Source organism: Topomyia yanbarensis, chromosome 2 (genome assembly GCF_030247195.1).
Source record: "Topomyia yanbarensis strain Yona2022 chromosome 2, ASM3024719v1, whole genome shotgun sequence".
Classification (NCBI taxonomy): Eukaryota; Metazoa; Arthropoda; class Insecta; order Diptera; family Culicidae; genus Topomyia; species Topomyia yanbarensis.
The window spans coordinates 454,089,604-454,116,725 of NC_080671.1; the positions used below are offsets into that span (position 1 = coordinate 454,089,604).

General features: G+C 39.2%; 1 protein-coding gene across 8 annotated transcripts in view; it reads left to right on the forward strand.

The window, feature by feature from the left end:
* Nucleotides 1–27,122, forward strand: part of LOC131685851 (uncharacterized) — a 304,876-nt gene that overhangs the window by 236,607 nt on the left and 41,147 nt on the right. For all 8 annotated transcript variants that reach the window (XM_058969847.1, XM_058969855.1, XM_058969854.1 and 5 more), the window contains one exon: nucleotides 13,684–13,811. In XM_058969847.1, coding sequence (XP_058825830.1) covers nucleotides 13,684–13,811 — 128 coding nt within the window. The remainder of the gene's footprint in view (nucleotides 1–13,683; nucleotides 13,812–27,122) is intronic.

Sequence of the window (27,122 nt, forward strand, 5' to 3'; positions counted from 1 at the left end):
GATTTGAGGTATCAACTAATGAAAGTAGTACTGTTCGTGAAATCTTTGTTCAGGTTGTAGGTTCGCCAAACGGTTGACTGCTCATCATTTTAGTTTAGCTGTGTAAATATTTTTTCAAGAACATGGTAAGCATGTTTGGTTATATTCAATATTGATAGTATTAATTCAGTAAAAATTATTAGCTGACAATTAACTAACATATATATTTCGAAATCTGAACGGATCTGATTTTTTTCAGATTTGGACGAATCTGAAAGCTTACAAGTCCATACAAGTAATAAATAATGTTATAACTAGTGTATCAGGAAAAGATTGAAGAGTTAAAATAACTCATTTGCTCCTTTTATAAACTGGCTGTCTAGAAATGGACGAAAGCAAACAGAACAAAATCGAATATGATTTTTAATTATTCGAGTTGTTTGAAACACCCAAAGAACATGAATTTGAAAGAACAATGTGAACAATGGACTATTTATGGAACATTGTTGTCATGTTGATGAGCTCTAGCAGACGAACCAAGTCGAATTCGAGTAAATTTTTTCTTGAGCATATTTTTCTTATCTTAGAGATCCTTAATATGAAAAAAATCAAAATTTTAATTTTATTTTAAATTTTGCGTTGTCTGACCCTGTTAAGCGCAATTTGTACTAAATAACCGGAAAGGGTTATGAAGCTATATCTAGGGACTAAAGAAGAATATTTTAAGTGCTTCGATTTGTTAAAAAGAAAGAAAATTTTTGTCCCGGTTTTGCCAATATCCCCGTTTTAACAGTCTAAAACTCACCAAAGGGCTGTTAAAAATGGATCTTCTCTGTATTAGAATTGTCTAAAGTTGATGCAAGTTATTATGAAAATTCTGCTAGTTAATTTGAGTGCTTATGCTACAGAATTTGCGAAGTTAAAGGCTGATGAAGTACTATCTCTGATAGTCGACACTAAGCTAACAAGGCATCAATACTTATTAATTTGTGCATAAGTAGTACAAAGGCGTCTTTTAATATTTGGCTAGATTATAACAGAAACGCTTGTTCTAAAGATACTTCTAGTTTTCCGATCTGCATACTTCACATCCTTGCTCTTTTCCCTACCCAGTAATCTCTAGCTAATTAAATTTCGTAAAAATGTAAAAAAGTGCTATACCTGAATCGAAAATTCAACTAAGAAATCAACCGAATTGAGGCTAGCCTAAACAAAAAATTAATAAAATCGTCGATTAAAACCAACAAACGATACCGAGTTGACAGCTGAAAGTCATATTAAGAATGTCGATAGATTCTCTCATCTAATATAAAATTTGTAGTAAAAAAGTTACAGTTCACTAAAGTACGGTGAAATCTAAACCGCAAGAACCGAATTGACGATAATGAAATCGGATAGTTTATTTATGTTCTCATTCGTATTCATTACCAACTATTGGCAAAACTTATATCATAAAATGTGTGACAAAATCAATTTATCAGTATAAGATGAATTGATCTGATCTTTTTGATATCAAATTTGAGCTGAGCGACTCCAAATTCACTTGTAATATATGGCTATAGGACGAGATTCTTCAAAAATGTATATGGCGTTTGAAGAGAATATAGGTCACAGGGGAGGGAGCAGGGGGTTGGGGGTTGATGTAGAAAGAGATGGTGTGAAAGGAAGTTGAGAGGGGGCTGATGGAGTATGCAACACCCAATCGCATATTATACCAACCATTTGAGATTTGGTTTATGAAAATCGGTTCAGTCATCACCGCGCAATCGATGTGACTAATTCTGGAATACGCCCAGAACCCAAAAATTCCGGAACAGTCGATAGTGCACATTATATTCAAAGAATCTTTGATTGGCCATCAGTGATCTAGTCTTGTAAATAGAAATGATGTTATCTAGACTTGCAAATAGAAATGGATTTTTAACCTTTGAAGTATTACGATTGTACCGGTTTATATGGGAAATTCCTATGTGGTCGCAATGAACAACCTGTAACTCCGCAACCAAATGTCTGATACGAATGAAATTCAATAACAGTACATGGGAGTATTGTATCTTTCATTTGAAACCAAGTTTATAAAAATCGGTCACGAATTCCCTGAGAAAAAAGTGTGAGATTAACTTACGAACTTGGAAAGTACCTGGTGGCATCAAGAACCGTCATAGGTGGCCATTGTGGTCAAAGCTGCTTAGAATGATCATTAATGATCTAGACCCGTGAATCCGAGTTATTTTGCACCCTTTTTGATATGTATTACACCATTTGGACATCATGGTGTTACCATTTTATATGGGAATTTTGTTGGGTGACCGCACTCTTCAACCCGTAACTCCGGAACCGGAAGTCCGATCGACAAAAAATTCAATAGCAGCTTATGGGAGCGTTATACCTTACATTTGAAATCAAGTTTGAGTGATTCGGTTCAGCCATCTCTGAGAAAAATGAGTGAGATTTGAAAACACACACACATACAGACATTTGTCAATTTCGACGAACTGAGTCGAATGGTATATGAGACCGGGCCTCGGTTAAAAAGTCGGTTTTCAGAGTGATTGCATATCCTTTCTTTATGAGAAAGGCAAAAAGCTTGTTTTAATCCACCTAGTGGTGCAATTGTGCCTTTCTCATTTGTCCAAACCACGATTCCATGGCTGGTTATGTTTAATATAATGGTGAAAATGTCTATTGCATATTTAGCATGACTTGCACATACATGCAATGGATTCGACAGCCACGAACTTGAGATGCTATGTGTCGACGCTGAAACCAGCGGAGGAGGAAAATTTTCAACTTGGTAACAAATTTTAAAATAGTTTCAATTTTGAAGTAGTTTCAAGCTTAAAATGATTTGAAACCAATTTATTCACTGGTTTTTATTAAATGAGGTTATTGTTGATTATTAAATTTCAGATCCACTAGGAAAGGATCCGCTCCTGCTTGAAACAAAAATATATAATATTTAACCCTCGACCTGTTGTACTTTGTACAACACTTTGAGATTTTTCGTTATCATTTTGTTGCGAAGGCGTTACTAATGTCAAACTACTATGTATTCCTTAGAAATCACGTTCATTGAGGACAATAGAACGCGCGATATGGGAAGTTCGTCCAAACAATATTCTGTTGTACATATCTCGTGATCTCGATCATTTACAGGATTACTTTCTTCGGCAAACTTATCCAGAAAATAAAAATCTAATTAATAGAAGATCAAATCGTTTAAAGTAAAATTCTTCCGCTAGGTGGCGCCAGTGAGCATGTCATTTTTTCAGCTTACTGTATCTCAAGATCTAGATTTTTAGAAAGTCGGGGTTTTCGACGAAGTTTCTTAGCAAATCAAACCCTATGAGGTGATACAGTGAATGTTTCAGAAAGCTACCATTAGGCGGCGCTAGTGAGCATGTCAGTTGTTTGACCTAATGTATCTTAATTTCATGATTTTTAGCGGGTCAGTGGTATATCGAATAGTATGGGATTCTTCCACTGGGAGGCGTTACTGAACCAGAGCATGTCATTTTTACAACCTATTCTAACTCATGTTCCGGACTATTTGGACGTCGTTGTATTCATTTTCCTTCGAACTAAAATTGAAAATGGCGAATATCACTAAGGGAACGAATAAATCGATGATATTCCGAAAATAAGCTCCTGTGAACCGTTTGTGTAACACCACTCAGGATGGTACTTCAGAAGTGTCTAAATGAAGGCAACTTCTTCGAAATGTGGAAGGTCCAGAAGCTGATGTTGCTGCCAAATCCAGGAAAGGCACCTGGCGATTCGGCCTCGTACAGGCCCATATGTCTACTGGATACTCTCGGAAACTCATGGAAAGGATCAGAGGAGGTACTGCGCTGGGGTCACGATAGATATGAAGAATCGCTCCAGCGCTGCACAGAATGAGGGTTCCCGACTATCTATGCCAGATCTTGAAGAGCTTCTTACAGAGCAGAGTGCTGCTGTATGAGACGAGCGAAGGGCAGAAGTCAAGGGGAGTCACAGCGGGCATTCCTCATTTTCGGTTCAACTCTTTGGAACGGGATGTACGATGGGGTCTTAACACTGTGGCTGCCCAGCATATTGAAAATCGTGGGTTTCGCGGACGACGTGTCACTAACGGTGATGGGTGAGACACTTGAAGAGGTGGAGGTGTCGGTGACAATAGACGCGATTGAGAGCTGGGGAAACGGGGTCAAGCTGCAAATAGCTCACCATAAGACGAAAGTGTTGTTGGTCATCAACTGCAAAGTGGTGCAGCGGATGCTGATCGACGTCGGAGGGCAAGTGATTCCATCTTTGCGTACATTGAAGCAATTGGTTGTGATGATCGACGACCGGTTGAGCTTCAACAACCACGTTGATTACGCCTGTGAAAAGTCGGCGAAGGCAACGAACGCAATAGCGAGAATCATGCCAAACGTTGGTGGCCCAAGAAGCAGCACGAGACGTCTGCTATCTACTGTTTCGTCGTCGATACTCCGATATGGGGTTCCTGCCTGGAGTGCTGCGCTGAAAACCAAGCAGAACCGTGAAAAATTTAACAGGACATTCCGGCTCATGGCCGTACGAATCGTGAGTGCTTATAGAACAATATCGTCGGAGACAGTATGCGATATAGCCGGGATGATCCCCATCTGCATCACTCTGGCTTAGGACGTGGAATGCTACCAGTGGAGAAATGCAAGGAGACTGGTCCCAGCGGACTCGTTGGCTAAATGGCAGCAGGAGTGGGACAAGGCGGAGAACGGAAGGTGGACCCACCGACTCAAATGTGTCGGCTTGAGTGCATAAGAAGCATGGAGAGGTGAACTTCCATTTGACGCAGTTTTTGTCCGGCCACGGATGCTTCCAGAAGTACTTGCATCGTTTTGGACATGCTTCGTCACCTCTTTGCCCGGAGTGACCGAAAGTGCAAGATACACCGGAACACGTGGTCCTCGAATGCCCTAGATTCGACGAAATCCGAAGGGTTATGCCTGGTTTGACAGTCGACAATATCGTCGAAGACATGTGCCACGACGAGCATACCTGGGACTCTGTCAACTGAGTGGTTACGAATATACTCTCCGAGCTGCAGAGGAAGTGGTGAGGGCCCAAAAAATTGCTGTGAATAAATCGGATTTAAGAGAAATTCCGCCGCCGGGGAACTCTCCCATGGTGTAGACTAGGTCCACCGCCGGGGACCAGTTGAGTAGTACATGATGTAGCACCGGATTTGAATCCTCGGGGCGGAACCGGAACGCCAGGCTTCACCGGAATCGCCGGACTGACCTCGACATCCTACCGGGTAGCTCGTGACCACGCCGAATAGCTAGCAGTGGATCGATGGGGTACCAGTGAACCGGAAGTTACGCTCCACCCGGAAGTAGATCGAGACGAAGAGAGGGGGGGGGGGGGTAAATGGCTTACGAAAACAAACATCGGTGTCGGTAGAATTCTACCGCTCGGTTTCGGGAGAACTTCTCTCGCCGGAGAATTCTCCGTTGGAGTAGGCTAAATCCAATGTCGGGGACTGGACCGAGTAGTTCGCGTACAAGTATGGGCGGAAGCTGAATGGCTCATCGGGGAAGTGGAGCGAAATGGAACGAGAGGAGAACCAAAAGGCTCATAGGAGTTGCGGTGCTAAATGACACCGGATAGGGAGCCGAAGGGCTCAAGAAGTTTAGCACCACAACTTTCAAAGAAGAATCGGTATCGGGAGAGAATGCTTCGCCGGGGAACTATCTGAGGGCGTAAGCAAGATTCACTGCCGGGGACTAGACTGAGCAGACCGCGACGAGACATCAACAGTTGCGGGTCGTCGGGGCACCAGCGAACCGGATGCTCTGCTCCACCGGAATCGCCGAACTAACCTCGACACGTGGTTGGTTGGCTCGGTTTGGGGGGAACTTCTCTCGCCGGCGAATTCTCTGTCTGAGTAGGCTAGGTCCATTGTCGGGGACTAGACCGAGTAGTTCGCGAACAAGTCGGGAGCTCAACGAGTAAGTGGTGCTAAATGGTACAAGGGAGCCGAATAGTGGCGCGGAATGACACAAGGGAACCGAAGGTCTCGGAAAATTACACAATCCGAAGTTGCCGCCCAGATTATCTTATTAGCTTTCTTTTAAAGCAAAATGTAACTAGGGTGGTCCTCTCGAATATTCTTTTCGAATTTTTTTTTTCGAAATAAATGGTATAGGTAGGAGCACTGTCCAGTGCTCAGTGCAGTGTCAAAGCCAGTTGTGATTGCTAGGCCTTTGTTTCGAAAACAAAGTGTGTCGTGCAGGTATTGTCAGCCAGTCCCAGCGAAGGTCATCGGCGTCGGAAAGATAAGTACCAGTTTCCCTTCTACTATTATTTTCTGTTTTGCCCTTGATACATTCCGTTACTGCTCATTTTATCGTTTTTTTGCGCGAAGTGCTGATCTCGCGCTAAATATCCCTCGATGGTCAGCCCACCGATGATAAAATGGATGATGAAACATTCCCTGATAAGCCTCCTACTAAACCCCCTCGCCTAAGAGCATACCCAGAGAACTCGACTGGACCATTTGTGGTCTACTTCCGGACCACAAATAAATCATTCGTTATTTTGAAAATATCACGTGATCTGACAGAGCATTACTCGGTCGTTACCCAGATTACAACGGTTCGCGCGAACAAGTTAAAAATTGTTGTTAGCGACCTCGCGCAGGTAAACGGAATTGCTTCCTGTGTCCGCATTACGGAGCACTATAGGGTTATGTACCGTGTGTGAACGTAGAGGTCGACGGGGTCATAATCGAAGCGAGTTTGACATGCGAGGACGTGCTGAAGTATGGGGCTGGCTGTTTTAAAAACCCTCTACTAAAGCCGGTGAAAATATTAGACTGCAAGAAATTGCACACGTTCACTGGAGATAAAGAATCCTATATACCATCAGCCTCGCTTCGGGTGACTTTCGCCGGATCGTCTCTTCCAAATTACGTCGTTCTGGATAGAGTTCGCCTGCGTGTTCACCTGTTTGTACCGCGCGTAATGAACTACAGCAACTGCAAACAGTTGGGCTACACAGCCACCTATTGTGGCAATAAAAAACGATGTGGCAAGTGCGGTAGAGAGCATGAGCTCTTCGCATGCTCTTAAATCATGCCCTGCGTACAAACAGCGCGGGGATAAAATTAAGCGCTCCCTCAAGGAACGGAACGCTCGAAGCGCTCTTATGTACAAAATGCTAAAGAATGCTTCGCCATCTGTCCTTTCCGAAAACTCCTTTGCTCTTTTGGCTCCTTTGAGCATGAATCTGATGATCCACAAGAGGGAACATCTTTGGTTAACCCGGGTCCAGGAAGCGGAGAAAGCTTGTCTCCCCTAGACTACCTCGTAAGGGTCCCAAAATGTCCTCCTCTGACAGTGCGCCAACCACATTTGATAAATCCCACGGAAGTGACACCTTCAAGCCGAAGCAATTTGCTCCCGGACTTGGAAATTTGAATTCTAACAAGGAGTACCCACCACTTGCAGGAACACGAAAACCCCCAAGTGTCCCATTTTTTCCAACAGACACTCAGACCTGTAACGGACTAATGAAATTTTCTGACCTTGTGGACTTAATTTTCACAGCTTTCAATATTACTGATCCACCTAAAAGCCTTCTGGTACGTTTCCTTCCTATAGTACAAACATTTTTGAAGCGGTTGACTGCTAAATGGCCCCTCCTTCCAGCGATCGTATCCTTCGATGGTTAATTCATCGAACGTGGTCACCGATTCGATCATTGTATTACAGTGAAATTCCCGAAGATCGATTCCTTCAAAATTGTCCTAAACAGTTTAAAATGTGATGCCTTCGCCTTATGTGAAACTTGGTTAACTTCCGAAATAGATATCAACTTCCACGACTTTAATATAATTCGTCTGGATCGAGAAAACCCCTACGGAGTACTTTTGGGGATCAAAAAGTGCTATTCTTTCAATCGAATGAACCTCCCTTCGACACCAGAAATTGAAGTTATGGCTTGTCAAATAAGGATCAAAAGCAAAGACTTTAGCGTTACTTCCATCTACATTCCTCCTAGAGCCTCGGTAGGAAACCGAACGGAATTCCTACCGGTACCGCAGCTAGTTCTAGGAGACTTTAACTCGCACGGTACGGTATAGGGTGGTCTTTACGACGATAACAGATCAACATTAATCAACATTGATCCCTGATCCCCACGGTAGCGATCATTTGCCTATCGTAATTTTAATTGCCAACGGTTCAACGCCATCAGAAACAATCAATGTCTCATATGACGACTGAGCGAATCAAGTTCAGACTAAACCAGTGCCTGGCGCGAACACCCACGGACGATATCCCACCGCTTGGTGGAACAAAGAGTGCTTAGAACTGTACGCGGAAAAGTTCACTGCGAATAAAGCCTTCCGGGACGACGGGTTACCCGATAGCTATCGACAGTGCGCGTCGCTAGAAAAGCGAATGAAATGTTTGATGAAAGCCAAGAAACGCAGTTATTGGCGCCGGTTCGTCGACGGGTTAACGAGAGAAACAGCGATGAGCACTCTTTAGGGTACGGCTCGACGTATGCGTAACCGAAACAGTACCAACGAGAACGTTGAATATTCAAACCGCTGGATATTCGCTTTCACCAAGAAGATCTGTCCGGACTCTGCCCGGTACAGAAAACATACCACGCCGCGCGTTCTCACGATGCCGCGAACGAAACACCGTTTTCGATGGTGGAGTTCTCACTTGCCCTCTTATCGTGCAACAGTAAGGCCCCGGGGTTAGACAGAATCAAATTCAACTTGTTGAAAAATCTGCCTGATTCTGCGAAAAGGCGTTTGCTGAATTTATTCAACAAGTTCCTTGAGGGTAACATTGTTCCTTATGACTGGAGGCAAGTGAAGGTCATCGCCATCGCAAAACCGGGAAAACCAGCCTCCGACCACAACTCGTACCGACCGATTGCAATGCATTCCTGTATCCGGAAGTTGTTCGAGAAAATGATCTTGTTTCGCCTCGGCAATTGGGTTGAAGCAGATGGCTTACTGTCAGACACACAATTTGGCTTCCGCAAAGGCAAAGGGACGAACGATTGCCTTGCGTTGCTCTGAATTCAAATGGCCTATGCTAGCAAAGAGCAGACGGTATCAGTTTTCCTGGATATTAAGGGGGCTTTTGACTCGGTGTTTATCAATGTTTTTTCAGAGAAGCTGCTTTAGCATGATCTTTCGCCTATTTAAAATAACTTTTTGCTAAACCTGTTGTCTGAGCATATGCATTTTTCGCATGGCGACTTAACAACATCGCGATTTAGCTACATGGGTCTTCCCCAGGGCTCATGTCTAAGTCCCCTACTCTACAACTTTTACGTTAATGACATTGACGATTGTCTTGCCAATTCATGCTCGCTAAGGCAATTTGCAGATGACGGGTTAGTGTCTGTTACAGGGCCCAAAACTGCCGATTTGCAAGGACCATTGCAAGATACTTTGGATAATTTGTCTGCTTGGGCTCTTCAGCTGGGTATCGAGTTCTCCACGGAGAAAACTGAGCTGGTCCTCTTTTCTAGGAAGCGTGAGCCGGCGCAACTTCAGCTTCTACTCATTGATATTGATCAATCAGGTTATCACATTTAAATATCTCGGGGTCTGGTTCGACTCTAAATGTACCTGGGAATGTCACATTAGGTATCTGAAACAGAAATGCTAACAAAGGATCAATTTTCTCCGGACAATAACTGGAACATGGTGGGGGGCCCACGCAGGAGACCTGATCAGGTTATACCAAACAACGATATTGTCCGTGATGGAGTGCGGGTGTTTCTGTTTCCGCTCCCGCTTAAAATCGATTTTTGGAAGTCTCATATCGATTGGTCATCCGATGCGACATCTTGAACCCGTTGGTGATTGAAAACTTCGAAAGGCTCGTCGAGCTTGGTTCTTAAACCAGTTTTATGTCCTTGTACTTCGACTACATGGCACAGAGCATCAATCCTTCTTCGTATAATCCCAACCGTGTCCGTTTCCTAGATACTTCTGATTCTACTGTATTCTTCGACACATCCATGAAGGAAGAGATTCGTGGAATACAAGATCATATACTCCCACAAGCAGGCATGGGAAAAATCATTTCACGAAACGATCTATTTGAAATCATCCACCAACATGCTCTTACTGTGAAACCCGATCTCGGCAACCCTTCTTGTGCAAAGTTACGCGTTCATGCGAAAGCGAGAAACACCTGGCTATGATTCATTCTCCATCGCATACGTAGTGTTTTGAATGAAAGCAGAAAGGATCGCAAATGAATGCATTCTTTTATTCACAAAGATTCAAAACATTCACTGGATCGTTCTAATAAAAAAAAACTTATCGTTCTTGTTTATAGACCTATGAAATTTTCACTTGGTGATCTCTTATTGTTGAGTAAGTAGTTTGCAATGTGCTTGTGAAAAAAAAAACAATTTTTAGAATGAAACGACGCTGTACTCAAAAAGATCCTGTTGCAAGTTATCCAGGAAGAGGACAGAAAATTCCACTTCAAAGCAGATGAGAATTGCGTATATAAGCAAACACCGCTGATGCTCGAAAATTTCAAAAGGAACATTTTAAAATGCACCCAGCTGTCTGCGCAGTAATGAATTTACCTGCACCGCCATACGAGAAAACCGAACCGCGGAGCCGCAACATGGAATGTTTGAAATTTACTTCTCAACATTGATTATAGTGTACATTTGCACTATAAAGTTGACCTAACCCAACCAGAGAATACAATGTCACATTCATTTGTGAACTAAAAGTTGATTCACTTATGAATGTTTACAGTACAATCTTCCGATTCAATCCGCGAATGAAGAACACGATCTTCTTCACTCAACATAGTACGTGTCATTATTTTACCTGGTTCACATCTTCGGAAGTTCGTCTTTACCTATGTTCAGTTGTGTTCTTTAAGAGAGCTTTAGGCGGATCGTGAATGAACGACTGGCTGTTGTCAAAGCAATGAACGGATTCGCCAAGAATCATGCAATTGAATGATAATTCCCATCCCTGCCCACAAGTGATCCCCAAAAAATTTTATAATAAATTCCGAGAAGTCGACTGTGACAAAATGTTCTACACTGACGGATCAAATCTCGATGGGTCCACTGGCTTCTTCAGTTTACGTCGCAGAATTAGCTGCTATTCAGTACAACCCCCTTGGGTTCATCGACACTCTGCCCACAGATCACTACTTCATCATCTCGGACAGCCTCAGCTCTATCGAAGCTCTTCGTGCGATGAAGACCAAAAAAAAAATTCACGTATTTTCTGGGGAAGATACGGGAGTCCTTGTATGCGTTATTTGAAAAATCTTACCAGATTACCTTTGTTTGGGTCCCAATTTCATTAAAACGATAAATATTCCAATTTAGCCCCTCTCTTTTATTTCTCGATTTTAGAAGTTCCCTTCCTGCCTTGTGGAGCCGACCAGCACCAGAGTGCCATTATGTGACCGCAGTCGCCCTTATCACGCCTGCATAAAAATAACTAGTAGTGAGAGTGACCCGATTCCCCGTGGGTCCGATGAATTTCACCCATCAACCCGGTTCTTGACGTCATGGTAGCCTGATCGCTGATCTCCCGTTTGCCTGCAAGTTTGTTCTTCTTCCTCTGTCAACATGTCCTGTCCCTGGGACAACTGCTGCTACACCGATGTTGGACATAAATCAAATTTGTATTCTGTATTCCTAGTTTTAAGATAGCATTAAAAATTTCTTATACACACTTGTTCCCCTTCTTGCATATCAAATTGAAATGTTAGTTCTAAGATAGCTGCAAAATTCTTCATGAAAAAAACTTACGTTCACCCTCTTAAGTATCAAACTGGATTCCTAGTTTTAAGATTGTTGAAAATTTTCTTATAAAACACTATTGTTTCCACTCTTGTATATTGCATATTAAATTGTATTTCTAGTTATAAGATAGCTGTAAAAATTTTCCTTTTTATATAAAAAACATACTTTAACATTGTAACCTTCTAGTTTTAAGATATCCAAAATGTTAAAAAAAAGAATTTGGCACCGCCAAGCTAACGCATTTGTGCCTATTAAATAAACGAACTGAATCAAAAAATCGATATTATTTTTCGTTATCGAGTTACGGTAATGTTTTAAAATAAAAATGATAGTTTTCAATGACTTATACCTCAGAAGGTAGTTGAAAGTAGCAGCTATATTTGTACTCTTTTGTAAGTGCATCAAAAATATAAATATTACAAAATCAACTTTTCCTTTTTTGTCCTTCAGCGAAAAATCTTGACATCAACATCATGATCAAATGATATCAACTTACGGCTGTTTTAAAGGACCTGGTCATCACCATTTAGCGTCTGCTTTACCAGATCAATTTTTTTAGAAGTGAGTTCTCCGAACTAGAATTTTTTAAAGAGAGAAGCTTATCTAAAGGAGTAATTATTCAGATCCTAATGAGGTGCAAAAAGCAACAAATTGAATTGGTTCGAAAGCCTACCGTTTCCATGAATTATTTCCAAATCAACAAGCACATTGCCAGACAAGTCTACAATTTCCCTACATGAATAATCACTGAATCGATCATAAGGCTCGGCTCTGTTTTGTAATTGAATCAGGTACGATTCGCTTATTTTACCCATCTCTATACATTGTGCGATCCTTCCAACAATGCATCTCAAAAATAACCGCCAATGGCTGGCAGCGACAATGACGTATCTCTGGCAACATAGGACATGCTATTGGATGCGTCGGATTTGGTATGGTGGTTTAATCGTTGGTTCTGCAAACGACTGTAACAAAGTGTGCACTCTCGTATGCAAGCCACAATCAGTGCCAACACAGAATGAATGTGCACCGGAGATGATATATGGTAATCACGTAGAATTATATGCTTTCGCCATTCAATGGGTTCTATTATGCATGCACGGGGCTACATTGCCTAATCTCTAGTGCGGTCAGGAACAGTAATCACCGTTAACGATTTATCAAAGCTGTCCCTAATTCGAGATAGAATTTATTGCTGTATCAATAAAGTGCAAATTGGATATCTTAGACGGATCAACATCATAGAGAGATGAATTATCGATGTAAAATAGGACTGATATTATCTGCTTGCAAAAATAATTTGATACGAGAAAACGTTTATCAGATTTTTGCATAATCTGTTATGAATTAGATGCTTGAAACGGTTCTGATATATTCTTAAAGTTTTGAATATTTCCAAAAATACTGGTACTTATTTCATTCAGTACCATTCAGTATTTCCAGGATGTTACCATTAGTACTACATGTACTACCACGCTAGTAAGAGTGGATTGATAAGCAAAATAGTGTAAGACACAGTTCTATGGATTATAAATATTAAAAATGATGGTATCAAAAATTCTTTATATGCCGTTTTCAATAATTTTCAAATAAGTGCTTCTCTTTAGTATTAAAAAGCTTAACAAAATGAAATGATTCCATATCAAATAAAATTACATTTATACTATTGTGCCTATCTTCTTCTCTTCATCTGAAAACTTTGAGAAGTTAAATATTGTTTGTGTGCCTAAATATTATGCACCCAAAAACGTTTTTATCAATTTATATCAATTATGTAGATCCTAAAAACAGCATTGTTTTTTCCCCATCTCTGCACTTATTCTGTTACTGAATTATGACCGTCCATCCCAAGCGTAAAAGTGACACGTTATTTACATCACCTTTCCCTCTCTCTCTCTCTCTTTGTAGGTCTGAGCGTGGGCGACGAACTAGGATTAGCCGAGTCACTAGGCAACGTCGAGGGCAGCAAGAGGCGAGCGCTGAACGTCCGTACCAATGTCAACAACATTGGGGTACTGCCCGCGTCCAAAATGCCCGTAAGTAGGATGCTGGTGTGTGTGTCTGTATGTGTGTACCGGTCAAATATTAACAGTAAGTGCAAAAAGTTGCTGCTCCGGTTGTACGGTTCGGTGCTGTACTGGAATGGGCGAAAAGCAACCCGGGCTAGATCCGGACATTTGGAAGCAAACAGATGACGGCAATGTAAGCAAACTGGGGCTTTCACTTTTCATTCGATTATTCAAGCGTTGATGGCGCCGAGTTCGGGATGTTTTTTTTCGGCTGTTGAGGTCAATTGATGATATTGAGATAATTTGTTATTGCAACGAATTAGTAAACTAATAGGTTCCGGTTTGCAGCCTTTATTGATGCGCAACACTACTAGGAATCACTTTTATTTAATGTATTTATGCTAGTTTATTTAAATAATTTAGAAACTGACCTCAACTGTCATGATATTAGGAGATTTTGCTTAATCGTTAGTTATCTACAACAACTGACCAATGCCCTTTTTTCATTGATTTGAATGATTTCCTACCACTTTTATCAGGGCACTTTAGGACTAAAAAAATAATCGACCAGAAATACTACTTATGACTGTTGTTACTTCTTAATTGCCCAGTATCTCTCGATTTACTAAAATTCCGGGCAGTTTTTGGGCACAAAATTTATTTTGATGACTCTATACTGGCAGCAAGTTGGTTCCAGTTACTGACGAGGGGAACACGAAATCTAGAGAAAATTTTCAATAGAACGTAAGTAACATTGAGAGCCTCTCTTTGTTTACTTTCTCTTTCGTTTATTACGACGTCATTACAACACTTTGCACTAATTTTCCAGTACATATCGAAAGCCGGCGGTTTTTACTAGAATATTATGCAAAGAGTACAGTAGTAAATGTTGAAATGGCCGAGTAATGAACAGAAGAGAAAGACCCCAACGAGAATCTCTCATTGTTACTTACGTCCTAATCCAACTTTTATTTGCTGTATATACTCAATTCAGCTCGGCAAATTGCCAACAGCAGTGTTTGGAAACTGATATCTCAGTAAAGTACCATTTGTATGCTGGTTTTCGGTGAACTGTTTTCCGAATCTCTGTTATCAAACGTAACTTTTCCTGAGATCTCAGCAAAAAAATTTTTTTAATGAGATCTCAGCTGTTGAAATTTCGGCAAAAGTTGCGAAAAAGCTGAGATTCGGCAAAAAATTAAGTGTGTATGTTCTCTGTCCTTGTTTATAATCACAGCTGTGGCAAAATCTGACTTTGTTTGCCGCAACTGCAGATTGCTTGCCAGATCAAAAAATCGTTGTCTATTTTTAATTATTGTTTGTGTCTATTTTCCAACGAAGTCACATTTATCTCTGGCGGTAAATATCAGGTACTCTCGAAACCGCGACGTTCTAGATTCTAACAGTGTTTTCGTTTTTTCTTGGTGTTACACCGGTGTAGTGCAAAAAAAAGAGATAAACTTCTTACACCCAAGTTTGAATGAGTGTAGCACCGACTACACTGATTTAGTGCACAATAAAAACGAAAATGGCATAAGTTTGCGATGCGATAAATTCGAATTCTTGCGATATGCGAACTGAATTATCTTATGTTTGATTAGCTAATTTGTCTGTTTATGTTAATATATAGAAAAAAACCGCATCAAGTCTACCAAACTATACAAAGAAGTTTCACTAAATTTACAGAATAAGAACATTACTTGTTAAACTGTATTTCAACGAATAATAAAAAAATATAACTATTCTGCGTTGTTCGAAATTGTACAATTTTTCCGTGGATAGCAAAAAAAGCTCAAAAAATCGAATGACAGTATGAACCAACAAAATAAAAATAGACCATTATGAATTGTTCCCGTAAGTTGTTCTAATTTAATGTATCAAAGAGTTTTATGATTCAGCGATAGGGTACTAAACTAGTACCTCGTATTCTACCAATTCAGATTGGCATCTATTAACATACAGTAGCTTATATATTAGATATTGTAATATTTACGCAGTTTTACATAGCCGAGCGCATTCTTTACGAAAACAACCTCAAACGCAACATGAAGTATGAATAATCCTTTGCTGTCCTGGACAAGGCAGTTTGAATGGTAATTTGACGGTAAATCTGCCCTACCCTATTATTCCTCCTCTTTGGCCGAGAAACTGCTCATCTTGAAACAACGCAGTGTAACTATGCAGATCAAATTGCTATTGTTATTTCTATACTGCATATTGCTAACTGCGCATTCAATTATACGGTCCCTTTTTGGGAGCCTTGAACTTAAATACGATATGCTGATTTCAACCTAGTAATATGGCACTTAATCATATTCGTCGTATGTTTCTCTTAATCTTTTTACGTCTGTTCAACTACAGGTGTCGCTTTGTTCAATGGCCCTGATGATATTGTTTCTCTAGTAATAAGCACTGCTACGATTCTCTTCTATTAGAAATCAGCTCTATCCACATGGGCATCATGTTTGCGAATCATGAGAAAAAGGGGCCGACACGAGCACTAATTCCCGCAACATTGGTTTTCCAGTCTACCTTCTCATCTCGTCCAGAGCAGACGCTAAAAACCGTTCAGGAAGAGATACCAGTGAAGCAATTGATTCTACCTGCCGCTCTATCGCTGTACATATAATAATATAACATTCTCCTCATACAGTGTGAAATCATGAGTGTCCATAGACAGCAAAAAGTAGCCCCACCGTAGAATTTGTTTATTTGTTATATCAATACCAACAGACTCCTTGGTCCCAATGGAGGTTCTTAGCCTATTTACATTTAAGAATAGACAGAAACTTATTTTTAATCGTATTGAAGTCCGGTAATAGCACTGTGGCGATCGTAGTTGTTTCTCCTAAAAAGTCGCAGAAGCGAGCTAATACGTAGTGTTTGTTTGCGGGTTTGGAGATTCGGACATTCTAGAATTGTAATGCAATACACGCTGGCCGACAGTAAGTCCAAGACGAATAGGGCTCGAGAACGGTCCCTCAGGATGCTGAGTGTACCGAAGTGCATTAACTGGCAACGGTTTTCATAGCTCGGCAGTTGGAATCTGTTTCGCCATGGGAGATGTCGAAGGACAAAGCGTGTGAACCGGCGTTGGACAATTCCGATAGTGCGGAATCCAAAAAGCAGAACAATATTCTAACGTTGAGCGAACCAACGCGCAATAAAACGATTCAAGACAGTATACGTCTCTGAAGTTTTTAGCGATTCGGAAGATGATCCCTAGCTGTCTTGATGCCTTGTCCATAGTATATGAAGTATGTGGTTTGAACGTTAGTGCCGAATCCAAGATGGCTCCAATAACCATTCTATTCAGATTACACCACGTACTGAAGTTCTCCAGTTCACTTTGAAGAAATTCGGTATCGGTTGAATCTCGTATCTCTCGAAAAATCTTCATATCGTCGGCGAAGGAGTCCTTGTAGTTTGATATTGACGCCATTAAAATAGAAAAAAATATTACTGGGCCGAGATGACTTCCTTGCGGGATACCGGATGTAGCGAGAAATAGATAGATGCAGATAGACAGTCCTAATGCTGATGTGACTAGAAATCTGCACAGAGGTGATCTAATACTAATCGGTATCATTGAAAAATAGCATTACCAACGAAGGGCCCAAATTACTTTCTTGTGAGACTCCTTATTTTTTGCAGAAAAGCTATGAAACGTGAGATTCAAGCTGTTCACAGTCAGTCAGATTGTAATTACACTCAAGTTTTTTTCGCGGGGGATACATGCCGCGTAAATGAAAACCGCGTAAATGAAAACCGCGTAAATTTCAAAATCCGCGTAAATGAAAACCGCGTAAATTTCAAAATCCGCGTAAATGAAAACCGCGTAGATTTCAAAATCCGCGTAAATGAAAACCGCGTAAATTTCAAAATCCGCGTAAATGAAAACCGCGTAAATTTCAAAATCCGCGTAAAAAACCGCGTAAAAAATACCGCGCAAAAAAACTTGAGTCTATACGTATAAACAGTTACTATGGAAGTGCTCGAATGATATGTCGAACTGAATTTCAAGACAAAAATCGACCGATTTTTCTAATCGCTCAATTGTTCAAATTTTAATACCTCAATGTTTGAGTAATAAATCATGCGAATGCAACCTAGAATGATCATACAGCTATTTCTGGAGATATAGATCGGAAAATTAAGGGATTTGTTTGGTTGGATTAGGTTCTAGATAAACAGAGCATTTCGCTTCCACACTTTGTTATTTTGTAAACTCGACTGATGCAGCTTTTGTTATACGAGCCGAGAAACATTTATGTAGTTATATTTTGAAAAGAATAGCTGCTTTAATAGTTCCCGCTGTCGTTGTCGTAACTTAATAAATTTTTCCCTAAGGAGTTTGACAAGGAGTCAGCCATACTGAAATGTCAGCGACTAGTGTTTCTTCAGTTATTAACTGGTTGATTATTATCTTCTTATTATCGATTCCCCGTTCTTTAACTTACAAAAAATATGCGATAGATATGCTGTCTTTATTAATTAATTTGTTCTTTTGATTAAATCCATTCCTGAGGCGACGACATTTCGCATTAAAAGGAACCGAAGTTGGGTCATTACTTTATGGATTAGCGAAAATTTTATGTACGATAATGCTGAATTCAACCAGATTTGGGAAAATTGATAGAGAATCAAGTGCCGAAGCGGTGAGAAAGAGATACAGCGGAAAGTCGATGCCTGCTCGAGGGCATATCTTTTCTTTGCTTCGAATAAATAGAATGAATGAATTCTCGACGTATCACTTTCTCAGCGTATCAGTCATTTTTTCTCTGTTTATTTTTCCAAAAAGGAAAATTACATGAATGTGACAGTCATCGATGAATAACAACTTTATCGCTATTTTTAATCTATTTGGTGAAGTTTGCATAAACATTTTGGTTGTTGATTTAGCGTTTCGACTTCGTTTCATCAGAATCCGACACTCACTTAGTTAACGGACTAAGCTACAATTTATGTTCCTGAGCAAACCCATAGTCAAGCGTGATATACATAAACATATGTTTATATTGTACTAACACAAAAGAACTGACCAACGCTATTCACTACCTTCCAAAGTTTAAAACAAAGTTAAACAAAAAAGCAATGTACACGAAAAATCGCGATTTCAGGAACTGAACGATTTACGAAAATCGTGATGAAATTCATGAAATGATGGATAGTAAACCTCGTATTCATGAAACTATTCGTGTTTTCAAAAAAAAAAACTAGTTTGTGCCAAAAATATACATGGCGTTAATAATTGCACAGTGCTTTTTTTCTTCAAAAAAGCGCAAAAAATTATTCATGCGAAAACGGTAAAGCGTACAACAGGGATGTCTTCTGGAATGTTTTATAACGATCCAAGACCTTCATTTTGATGCTATAGTTATAGTGATTAATCTCCCTTGAAGTGGGATTTTTGATTTAAATTTTTTCAAAGTATGAAAAACAAGATGAAGTCTTCAAAAATATTGAAGAACTTGTTTTTGCAAACATGTTTACTGAAGACCGAAAATCTCTATTAATAGTACACTCGAAATGATTGACTGCTTTTGTGAATGACCCCTGAAAAACATTTTTTTTTCAGCATAACTTCTTCAAAAATGTCCAATATCTGCAAAAATACTCGAGATGAGAAAAATTATGCATTGATAATTTTTGTGTGTTTTGAGGAGGGAAATATATGAAACCCCTAGAAATGATAATTTAAAAGATATTTAAAAAAACATGTTTTTGGAGGCCATCCAAATATAACGAGCTATAACTTCTTAAGCCGTTAGAAAAGAGACTTCATGTATTCAGTAAAAATATTCGTAAAAGTAATCTCCACTACTTTTTTGAAGACGTTAGCTCATTTCTTTTACCAAACAAAAAATTGTTGAAAAATCTCACTTATGAGAAGATTAATCATAAAAATCATAGAAGCAAATGAAAAATCTTGCTATTTTTGATGAGTTGTCCGAACGCACTATTGACCTAAACTCAGCCGTTTGAAACACTTTATTTTTCAAAATTTACCAAATTACTTTGAAAATTCGCGGTATAGGCAATTCATTGTTGTAATATAGAAAGTTATTCATTTTGATAATTCAAATCTTTTTGACGGAACGTACCGAACTTATCAGAATGATATTCCAATAATTATAGTATTGAATTGGCTGTAAAGGGATCATCCATAAAAAACCAGCAATAATGTCGAAGATATTAAAGATAAAGCCTTAGTGCCTTCAGCAAACTTGTTGGCAAAGGCTTGCTCAACAACTTTGCCGAAGACAAGGTTTTTTATATATGCGCTTGCAAGAAGGTTGATAAATAAATCTCACTTTTAGGGAGATTAATCATTAAAATAAGAAAACCATATGAAAGGGATTATAGTGTAGACAAATTTCTCCGAAGACGTCTGTCACGTTACACAATTTTCGCAGTTAGTTTGGAGGTTGCCCGACTAAATTGAAAAAGTCTGTTCTGTTGGCCCCCAAATGTGCATGAACATAGTTTTAAGTTGGAGCTTGGAAAACAAGGAAGAGTTTGAAATATAGTTTTTTTTCTGAATTCTCAATGAACTTTCGCGTTACAGTTCTGCATTTTTATTGAAGCAAGGATATCAAGACAGTCGTACACAAATCATGCTTGATCTATAAACTGAGTATTAACGGGAAATTTCAGGTTTATTTTGAAAAACATATTGATTTTGATAAACCAAAGTGAATAACTTTTGAAAAGGTCATAATTTCACGAAGTAATAATATGTCGAAAGCAAAACTAAAATAACTTAAAACATCTGCATTTTGAAGGACAATTTTTCATGAGCATTTTGAATTGAAAAATAATTTTGAAATACATTCTATAACTAACTTACAAAAAAATTAAATGAAAATTAAAAATTAAAAGAATGTTTGAAATATGTTAAAACTTTTTATTGTTATTTTCTCAACGATGCAATTACATTTTAAACTTTTTTAATTTGCAATTCAATTTTAAACGTGTTATGTTATTTTGTGTTTGGTATTTGTGAGCAATTTAATTTTGCTTCGAAATAATATTTCGTATTAATATTGTATAAGAAATTTATATTTATGACTGGCAAATAATAAGAAATTTAGAAGAATATTTGAAGTTAAAAATGCTCTCTTACTAATAACATCCTAATAGTGCAATTACAGTTTCTTCAGTTTTTAGGCTTTCGTTAACAAAAAAAAAATCATTGTTTTTCTGCAATAGTATTTTTATTATTTTGTTTTTTTTCAACAATGAATTTGTATTTTTAACATTTTTGCTGTAGTTTTTAACATATTTTTGTTTTTTTTTTAAATTTTACCAAAAAATATTCACACAGAAGAATTAATTCCCTAGAACTCGCTATCATATAGTTTTGCTGCACAAATGGCGATTTTCGAACAATATATTTTGAAATGAATGCATTCAAGATCTCATTTTTAAATATTGGTCTCCCATATAGATGAAACGTAAAAGGTTTCATCAGAATCAAAAATGGTCACCATTCTTGACGTAATAGAAGAAAACATCTGTCGCGTTACATAGGATTAACTGTGTTTTCTTAAAAATGAATAAAACTTTAAGGTTTTCAAAATACAGTTTCAAAAAGTAGACTTAAAGTAGTAAGAAAAAATTCAAGTTAGACATTGTATGCATGCTGTTAGTGAGGTCTACAAAACTTTTTCGAATTTTTGATCTGTCACGTAACAAGTTATTTGGTTTCCATTGCTTCACAACTGAAAATAGGCAATAATTCATATTCCTCACAATTTTTGTAGCAATATCATCAAATTTAAATTAGACTACGATGGAATAATGTGGTTCCAGGCAAAAGGTTGAAAATATGGATTTTGTTTACCTTTTATCTCCTTACAATCTTTTAGTCATTTTCAGGTCATGCAAGTAGCATAAACTTTTATGAATGGCAGACATGGATTTTTTTCTGGGATCGCGATTCATATTTTTGAATATCAAAGGTTACATACATACGGAAATCAAACAGTTTTACGCAAAATTTGATAACAAAAATTCGCCTGTGGTTGCCATTTTAGGAGCCTTGACTATATGAACTAAAAGAACCGACATTTAAACGATATTTAAGATTTCAGGAACTTCCAAATTTTGTGAAATAGTTCACGTAAAAATTTCATGACCATGTGCAGTGATACATAAAATTGAAAATGATTAGGGATATCTAAATATCTCAAGCAATCTAGATAGATCGTGAATCATGTGTCCATGAATAATATTTTATGATTTTGTTAACTATTTCACAAACACGAATGGTCGGTTGTGTATATTGTACTTGGAATCATAAACCAGTTTGCATATTCATGATATTATGAACTATTTCACGGGCACGCATGGTCAGGCGTGACTATTATCCTAGGAATCATGCACGATTTCATGGGCACGTGACTAATTCGATAGGAATTAAGAATCAGTTCACGTATAAACATTACCAACCACCCCAGGAAGCCTGGTTAGAAATAACAGAAATATGGTCCAATCCATACTTCCAGAACCATAGCATACGTCAACCCCATGACCAACCCAATGTCTCTAAATAGCTGACATTCGCCATATCAACAGAAACCGACCGCACGGCATCGATTCAAACTAGGTGGCTATCGCTTAAAACATAAAAATCCTGGAAATGAATCACGGACATATAAATAAGTGAAGTTAGGTCAGTCAGAGTTAGCTCAAAGAAAACGTATGCATAGAAAAGGAAATTAAATCATTCTTCTTTCGAAAGTCATGTGCTTAAGTCGTACATATCCGTTCCTAAGTTGCGTGCATTATATCTTCCGATTTTGTGAACTATTTCACGAGCCAGAATGATCACTCGTGACTATTATGTTATGAATCATGAACTATTTCACGAATACATAGCACTTATTTTGAGCTTACGAAACATTTCACGAGCACGAATGGTGAGCAGCGACTAATATACTAGAATCAATGAAACAATTTACGAATACATGAGCAATATTTTACGATTTTGTGAACTATTTCACGAAGACGGATATTAAATCCAGACTAATAGAAATCATGAACTAGTTCACAACGATTGAAAGTATTCGTGAATAGTATTCCAAATTTCGAAAAATAGTTCACGAGAAAATTTGTCTTGATTTTTTAAAGTAATTCCCAGAGCGAGTAAGGGCGCTATAACCCGGGCTCATTTGCCAGGGCAGAGCTAAATACTTCTGTCTCATGCCAGGAACCAAATTTTGAACACTTTCTCATTGATGCGTATTGTTTACATGCCGTCAAACTCGAAGTCATGTTTTTCGATTCAACGAAAATGGAGGTGAACCAACGCGAGTCGAGAGAACAAATTCTTTCCAAACACCTGGAATTTCCTGACCTGTCGCACTGGCAGTTGGGAAAAATGTTGAACATTCACCATTCAACCGTCTCCAGAGTGTTGAAGCGGTTCCAGGAGCGGTTGACGTTGGACCACGGCAAAGGAGCTGGAAGAAAACCGGGACCGGAGAACAAAAACACGGATGAAGCGGATGATTAAAGCAAATCCCAACGTCTCAAGCCGTGATTTGGCTAAAAAGATCGGCATGTCGCAGAGCTACGTCCAGAATGCACAGAAGAGAGCTGGACTACATGCATACAAGGTAAAGAACTTCCCAAACCGCGATGAGCGGCAACAATCGACGGCTAAAACTCGGGCACGGAAGCTCTACGAGAAGATGCTGACAAAATATGGCTGCTGTGTGATGGACGACGAAACGTATATAAAAGCCGATTTTAAGCAAATTCCGGGGTTGGAGTTTTTCACCGGCAAGAGCAAGTTCTATGTGGACGACAAATTTAAGAAGAAGAAAATGTCGAAGTTCGCCTCCAAATATCTCATTTGGCAAGCTATCTGCTCTTGCGGACTGAGGAGTGAACCTTTCGTGATAAAGGGCACAGTAAATGGCGAGATCTTTAAATCTGAGCGCCTCAAGAAGCGCCTTTTGCCGTTCTTGCAGCAGCACGACAAAGCTCCGCTTATTTGGCCAGATTTGGCATCATGCCACTATTCTAAAAGTGTCCTGGAGTGGTATGAGGCCAACTCTGTCCATTTTGTTTCAAAGGACATGGATCCGCCAAACTGTCCGGAGCTGCGCCCGGTGGAGCAGTACTGGGCAATGATGAAGCGGGAACTTCGGAAGAGCAAGAAGACAGTCAAAGACGAGAAGGACATGTTAAGAAAATGGAAAAAAAACTGAGAAACTGGTACCGGATGACACTGTAAAGACTTTGATGGAGGGCATCAAGCGAAAATGCGTTCAATTTTACACTCAAGGCTCCATCGATTAACTTTTCTTTTGATTTTTGAAGTAAATATATCTATAAAACTACCCTAAAATTTTGGTTTGATTTTAAACATTATAATAAAATTGGCATGACATTTTCGGTGTCGCAATAATTTCGTGTTCGCCCTTTAGACTAGACTAGACTAGACTAGACTAGACTAGACTAGACTAGACTAGACTTGATTTTATAAAGTAATTCCCAAACACGTAAACCAGATCATGTTCAAGATGTAATAAATCATGAATCAGTTCACAAAATATAGTCGAAAATTATTTCTAAATGTATTAATAAAATCACGAGTAAACTTTTGTTTTTTTCTAAAAAATGTTCATAAAGTTGTGAGCTAGTTCACGTACAGAAAATCGATTTGGTAATGAGATGGCGGAAACCATGACTGAAGTTCATAAAACAGAAATAAGTATCTCTACTGATAAAAGCGATATATAGGTCTTACTGCAGGAAAATTAAACATAATTAAAAAACACAGAAGTTCTGTTCATTGTCCTGCTTTCATGATGTAAAAACGTGATTGTTCCATAATAATATTTATTAACGATTTTAGGAACATTTTTTTTTTGCATGTGCAATTGCAATAGCATTGGTTGTGGATTTCATAGGTTTTACTGTCCACTGATTGTGTTTCATTATGCTATATTACACTTATGTTAAAATTGGGTTGAAACCATTTTTGCCCGAAAATTTAACTGTGTAAGTCATAGTTTGCATTACACTTTCCTATCTGCTACCGAATTGGTACCATGTACGCGTACTCCAGAAGCCAGTTTTCTTCCTTTAGAGCAATATAGCCTTATAAGTAATTCATTATATTGGTTATAGTTAGCCGAACCAGATTTCGACTTCGCTATGTTTCATTAGCAAATCAGAACATATGCGCTCCCGGGGCCTCATCCGAAACCAGTTGTTTGATTCGAGAACACTGCTGTGAGCCTGAACTGAAGAAGACTATAAGTAGAGTAGAGTGGGGTCAAGTAGGTTAGTTTTCTTTGGTGAGCTCGTGCGATGGTATTTTTGCACTAATTTAGACAAACAAGCACTCCTTGGAAAGGTTATACATCTGGAAACGTTTCGGCAACAGTGGTTAAATATTTTTCAAGTTACATTCAATAAAGCGAAAATACTTTTTTTCGCTGTTTTTAAAATCTGGCGGTACGATAGGTCACTATATTCGAGTTTAAATTAAACAATGTGCACGTCTAAAAAATCACTGGTTCAACTTTTATTTGAAGAGTACTAATATTGCAGATTATTTAAAAATTAAATTGATGTCATTTAGGTAAGAAAATGAGAAGTGGAATATGATGTAAAAAATCATGAAATCGCGAAAGCAAATGTTGTAAAATATGCTGTTTCGGCAGCTGCGTCAGGCTTTGTACTTGCGAATAACTTCTTCGGTGTCCTCCTCGTCGCCAGAGTGTGGAAATGAAGTTGTTCATAATCAACGTCAACGATGTTATCTACCGTGTATCTAATTCACACAAGATGAGCGACCTCTGCAAGAATATAGCAAAGATAATGGCCTATACCTATTGTACCCCCCCCCCAACCTATTCGACCCAATTATACTTTAATAGTTGAAATACTAGTATCAGATTGATGACGAAAAGCAACTGTTTTCACTATTATTATTATAGTGAAATTATACGGAAGACATCTGTCTTAAGAGGATTGATTTTGCTGTCGTTCTATCCATTATGGAAAGCCTTCCGAGAAGTGCTCAAATGAACTAAGTAGCTGACACGTTGAAGACTTAATCGCTCCTGTTGGATCGCGGTTCGTGGGTCGAGTTAAAACTCCCCAAACACCATTGGTATTATCAGGAATCAGGAATCAGAATATATTGGCTCAAATGGCACGTTCCCCGTACATAGTCGGGGATTTGTGCCTTGCCGTGTGTTTTCATCATTTCCTGAGCGGAAGGAAAGGACAAGGAGGTGTGGGGAAGTAGACTTGGAAGGGTGGGAAAAACAGCACAAAACAAAAAATAAACAACAGGTAAATTAAACTCACAAGTAGTTCAACTTGCCTGCGAATAAGCCTAAAGCTCTTTACCACATTGGATAAGAAACTTTAGTATGTCTCTGAGTTTCAGTCGACCAAACATGGTTTCGTCTATATAAGGACGGCTGAAGACTCGTAATCGCAATTGCGCTAGCGCTGGGCAGTTGCATATCAGATGATATGAAGTTCCGTAGTCGGATTCACAAAGATCACATGAAAAAGACTCAGCGCGCTGAATAGTTGCCATGTGATAATTGAGTTTGCAGTGGCCGGTTAAAGCCCTGGTCAGCATGCCGCAGTGGAGCTTCGAAAAATGTAAGAGATTTTTCGAAACCACTGGGCATGGTTGTTCTAGAAACGCCTTTGTTTGGCGACACGTTTGTAGATTTCTCCAATAATTGCGGTGCTCGGACGAAGCCCAGGACCGTATTTTTTCCCTTATCCAACTTGTCGAAATTGGCAGCGCGGGCTCAGGACCAATGAAGTCAATCGCTGAACCTGCCCTGGCCAATTCGTCAGCCCATTCATTTCCAGTAATACCGCAATGTCCGGGCACCCAGACAAGGTAAATAGTGTTGACAATGCTTAGTTCTTCGATTTGGGTTCGGCACGCGATCACTAGCTTGGACCGGGATTTGTCTGAGCTAAGGGCCTTGATTGCAGCCTGACTATCGGAGCAGAAGTTTATAACTCTGCCGGACAAACTCAGTTGAAGGGCCGATTGCACCCCGCACATAATCGCAAAGATTTCTGCTTGGAATACAGTACAGTATCTACCTAGTGAGTGAGATTGTTCCAGTCTCATTTCACGACAGTAGACACCAGCACCAGCACGTCCCTCCATCAGAGAACCGTCAGTGTAACAAACCACTTGCGTTTGTTGTTGTCTTTCCATAAAGCCAGACAACCACTCCTCTCGAGAGGGAATCTTAACATGGAATGTCCTGTAAGGAAAACTACAAGTGAGTGTAATATCGCTGGGAGCAAGAATATCTTCACCCCATGTAACCA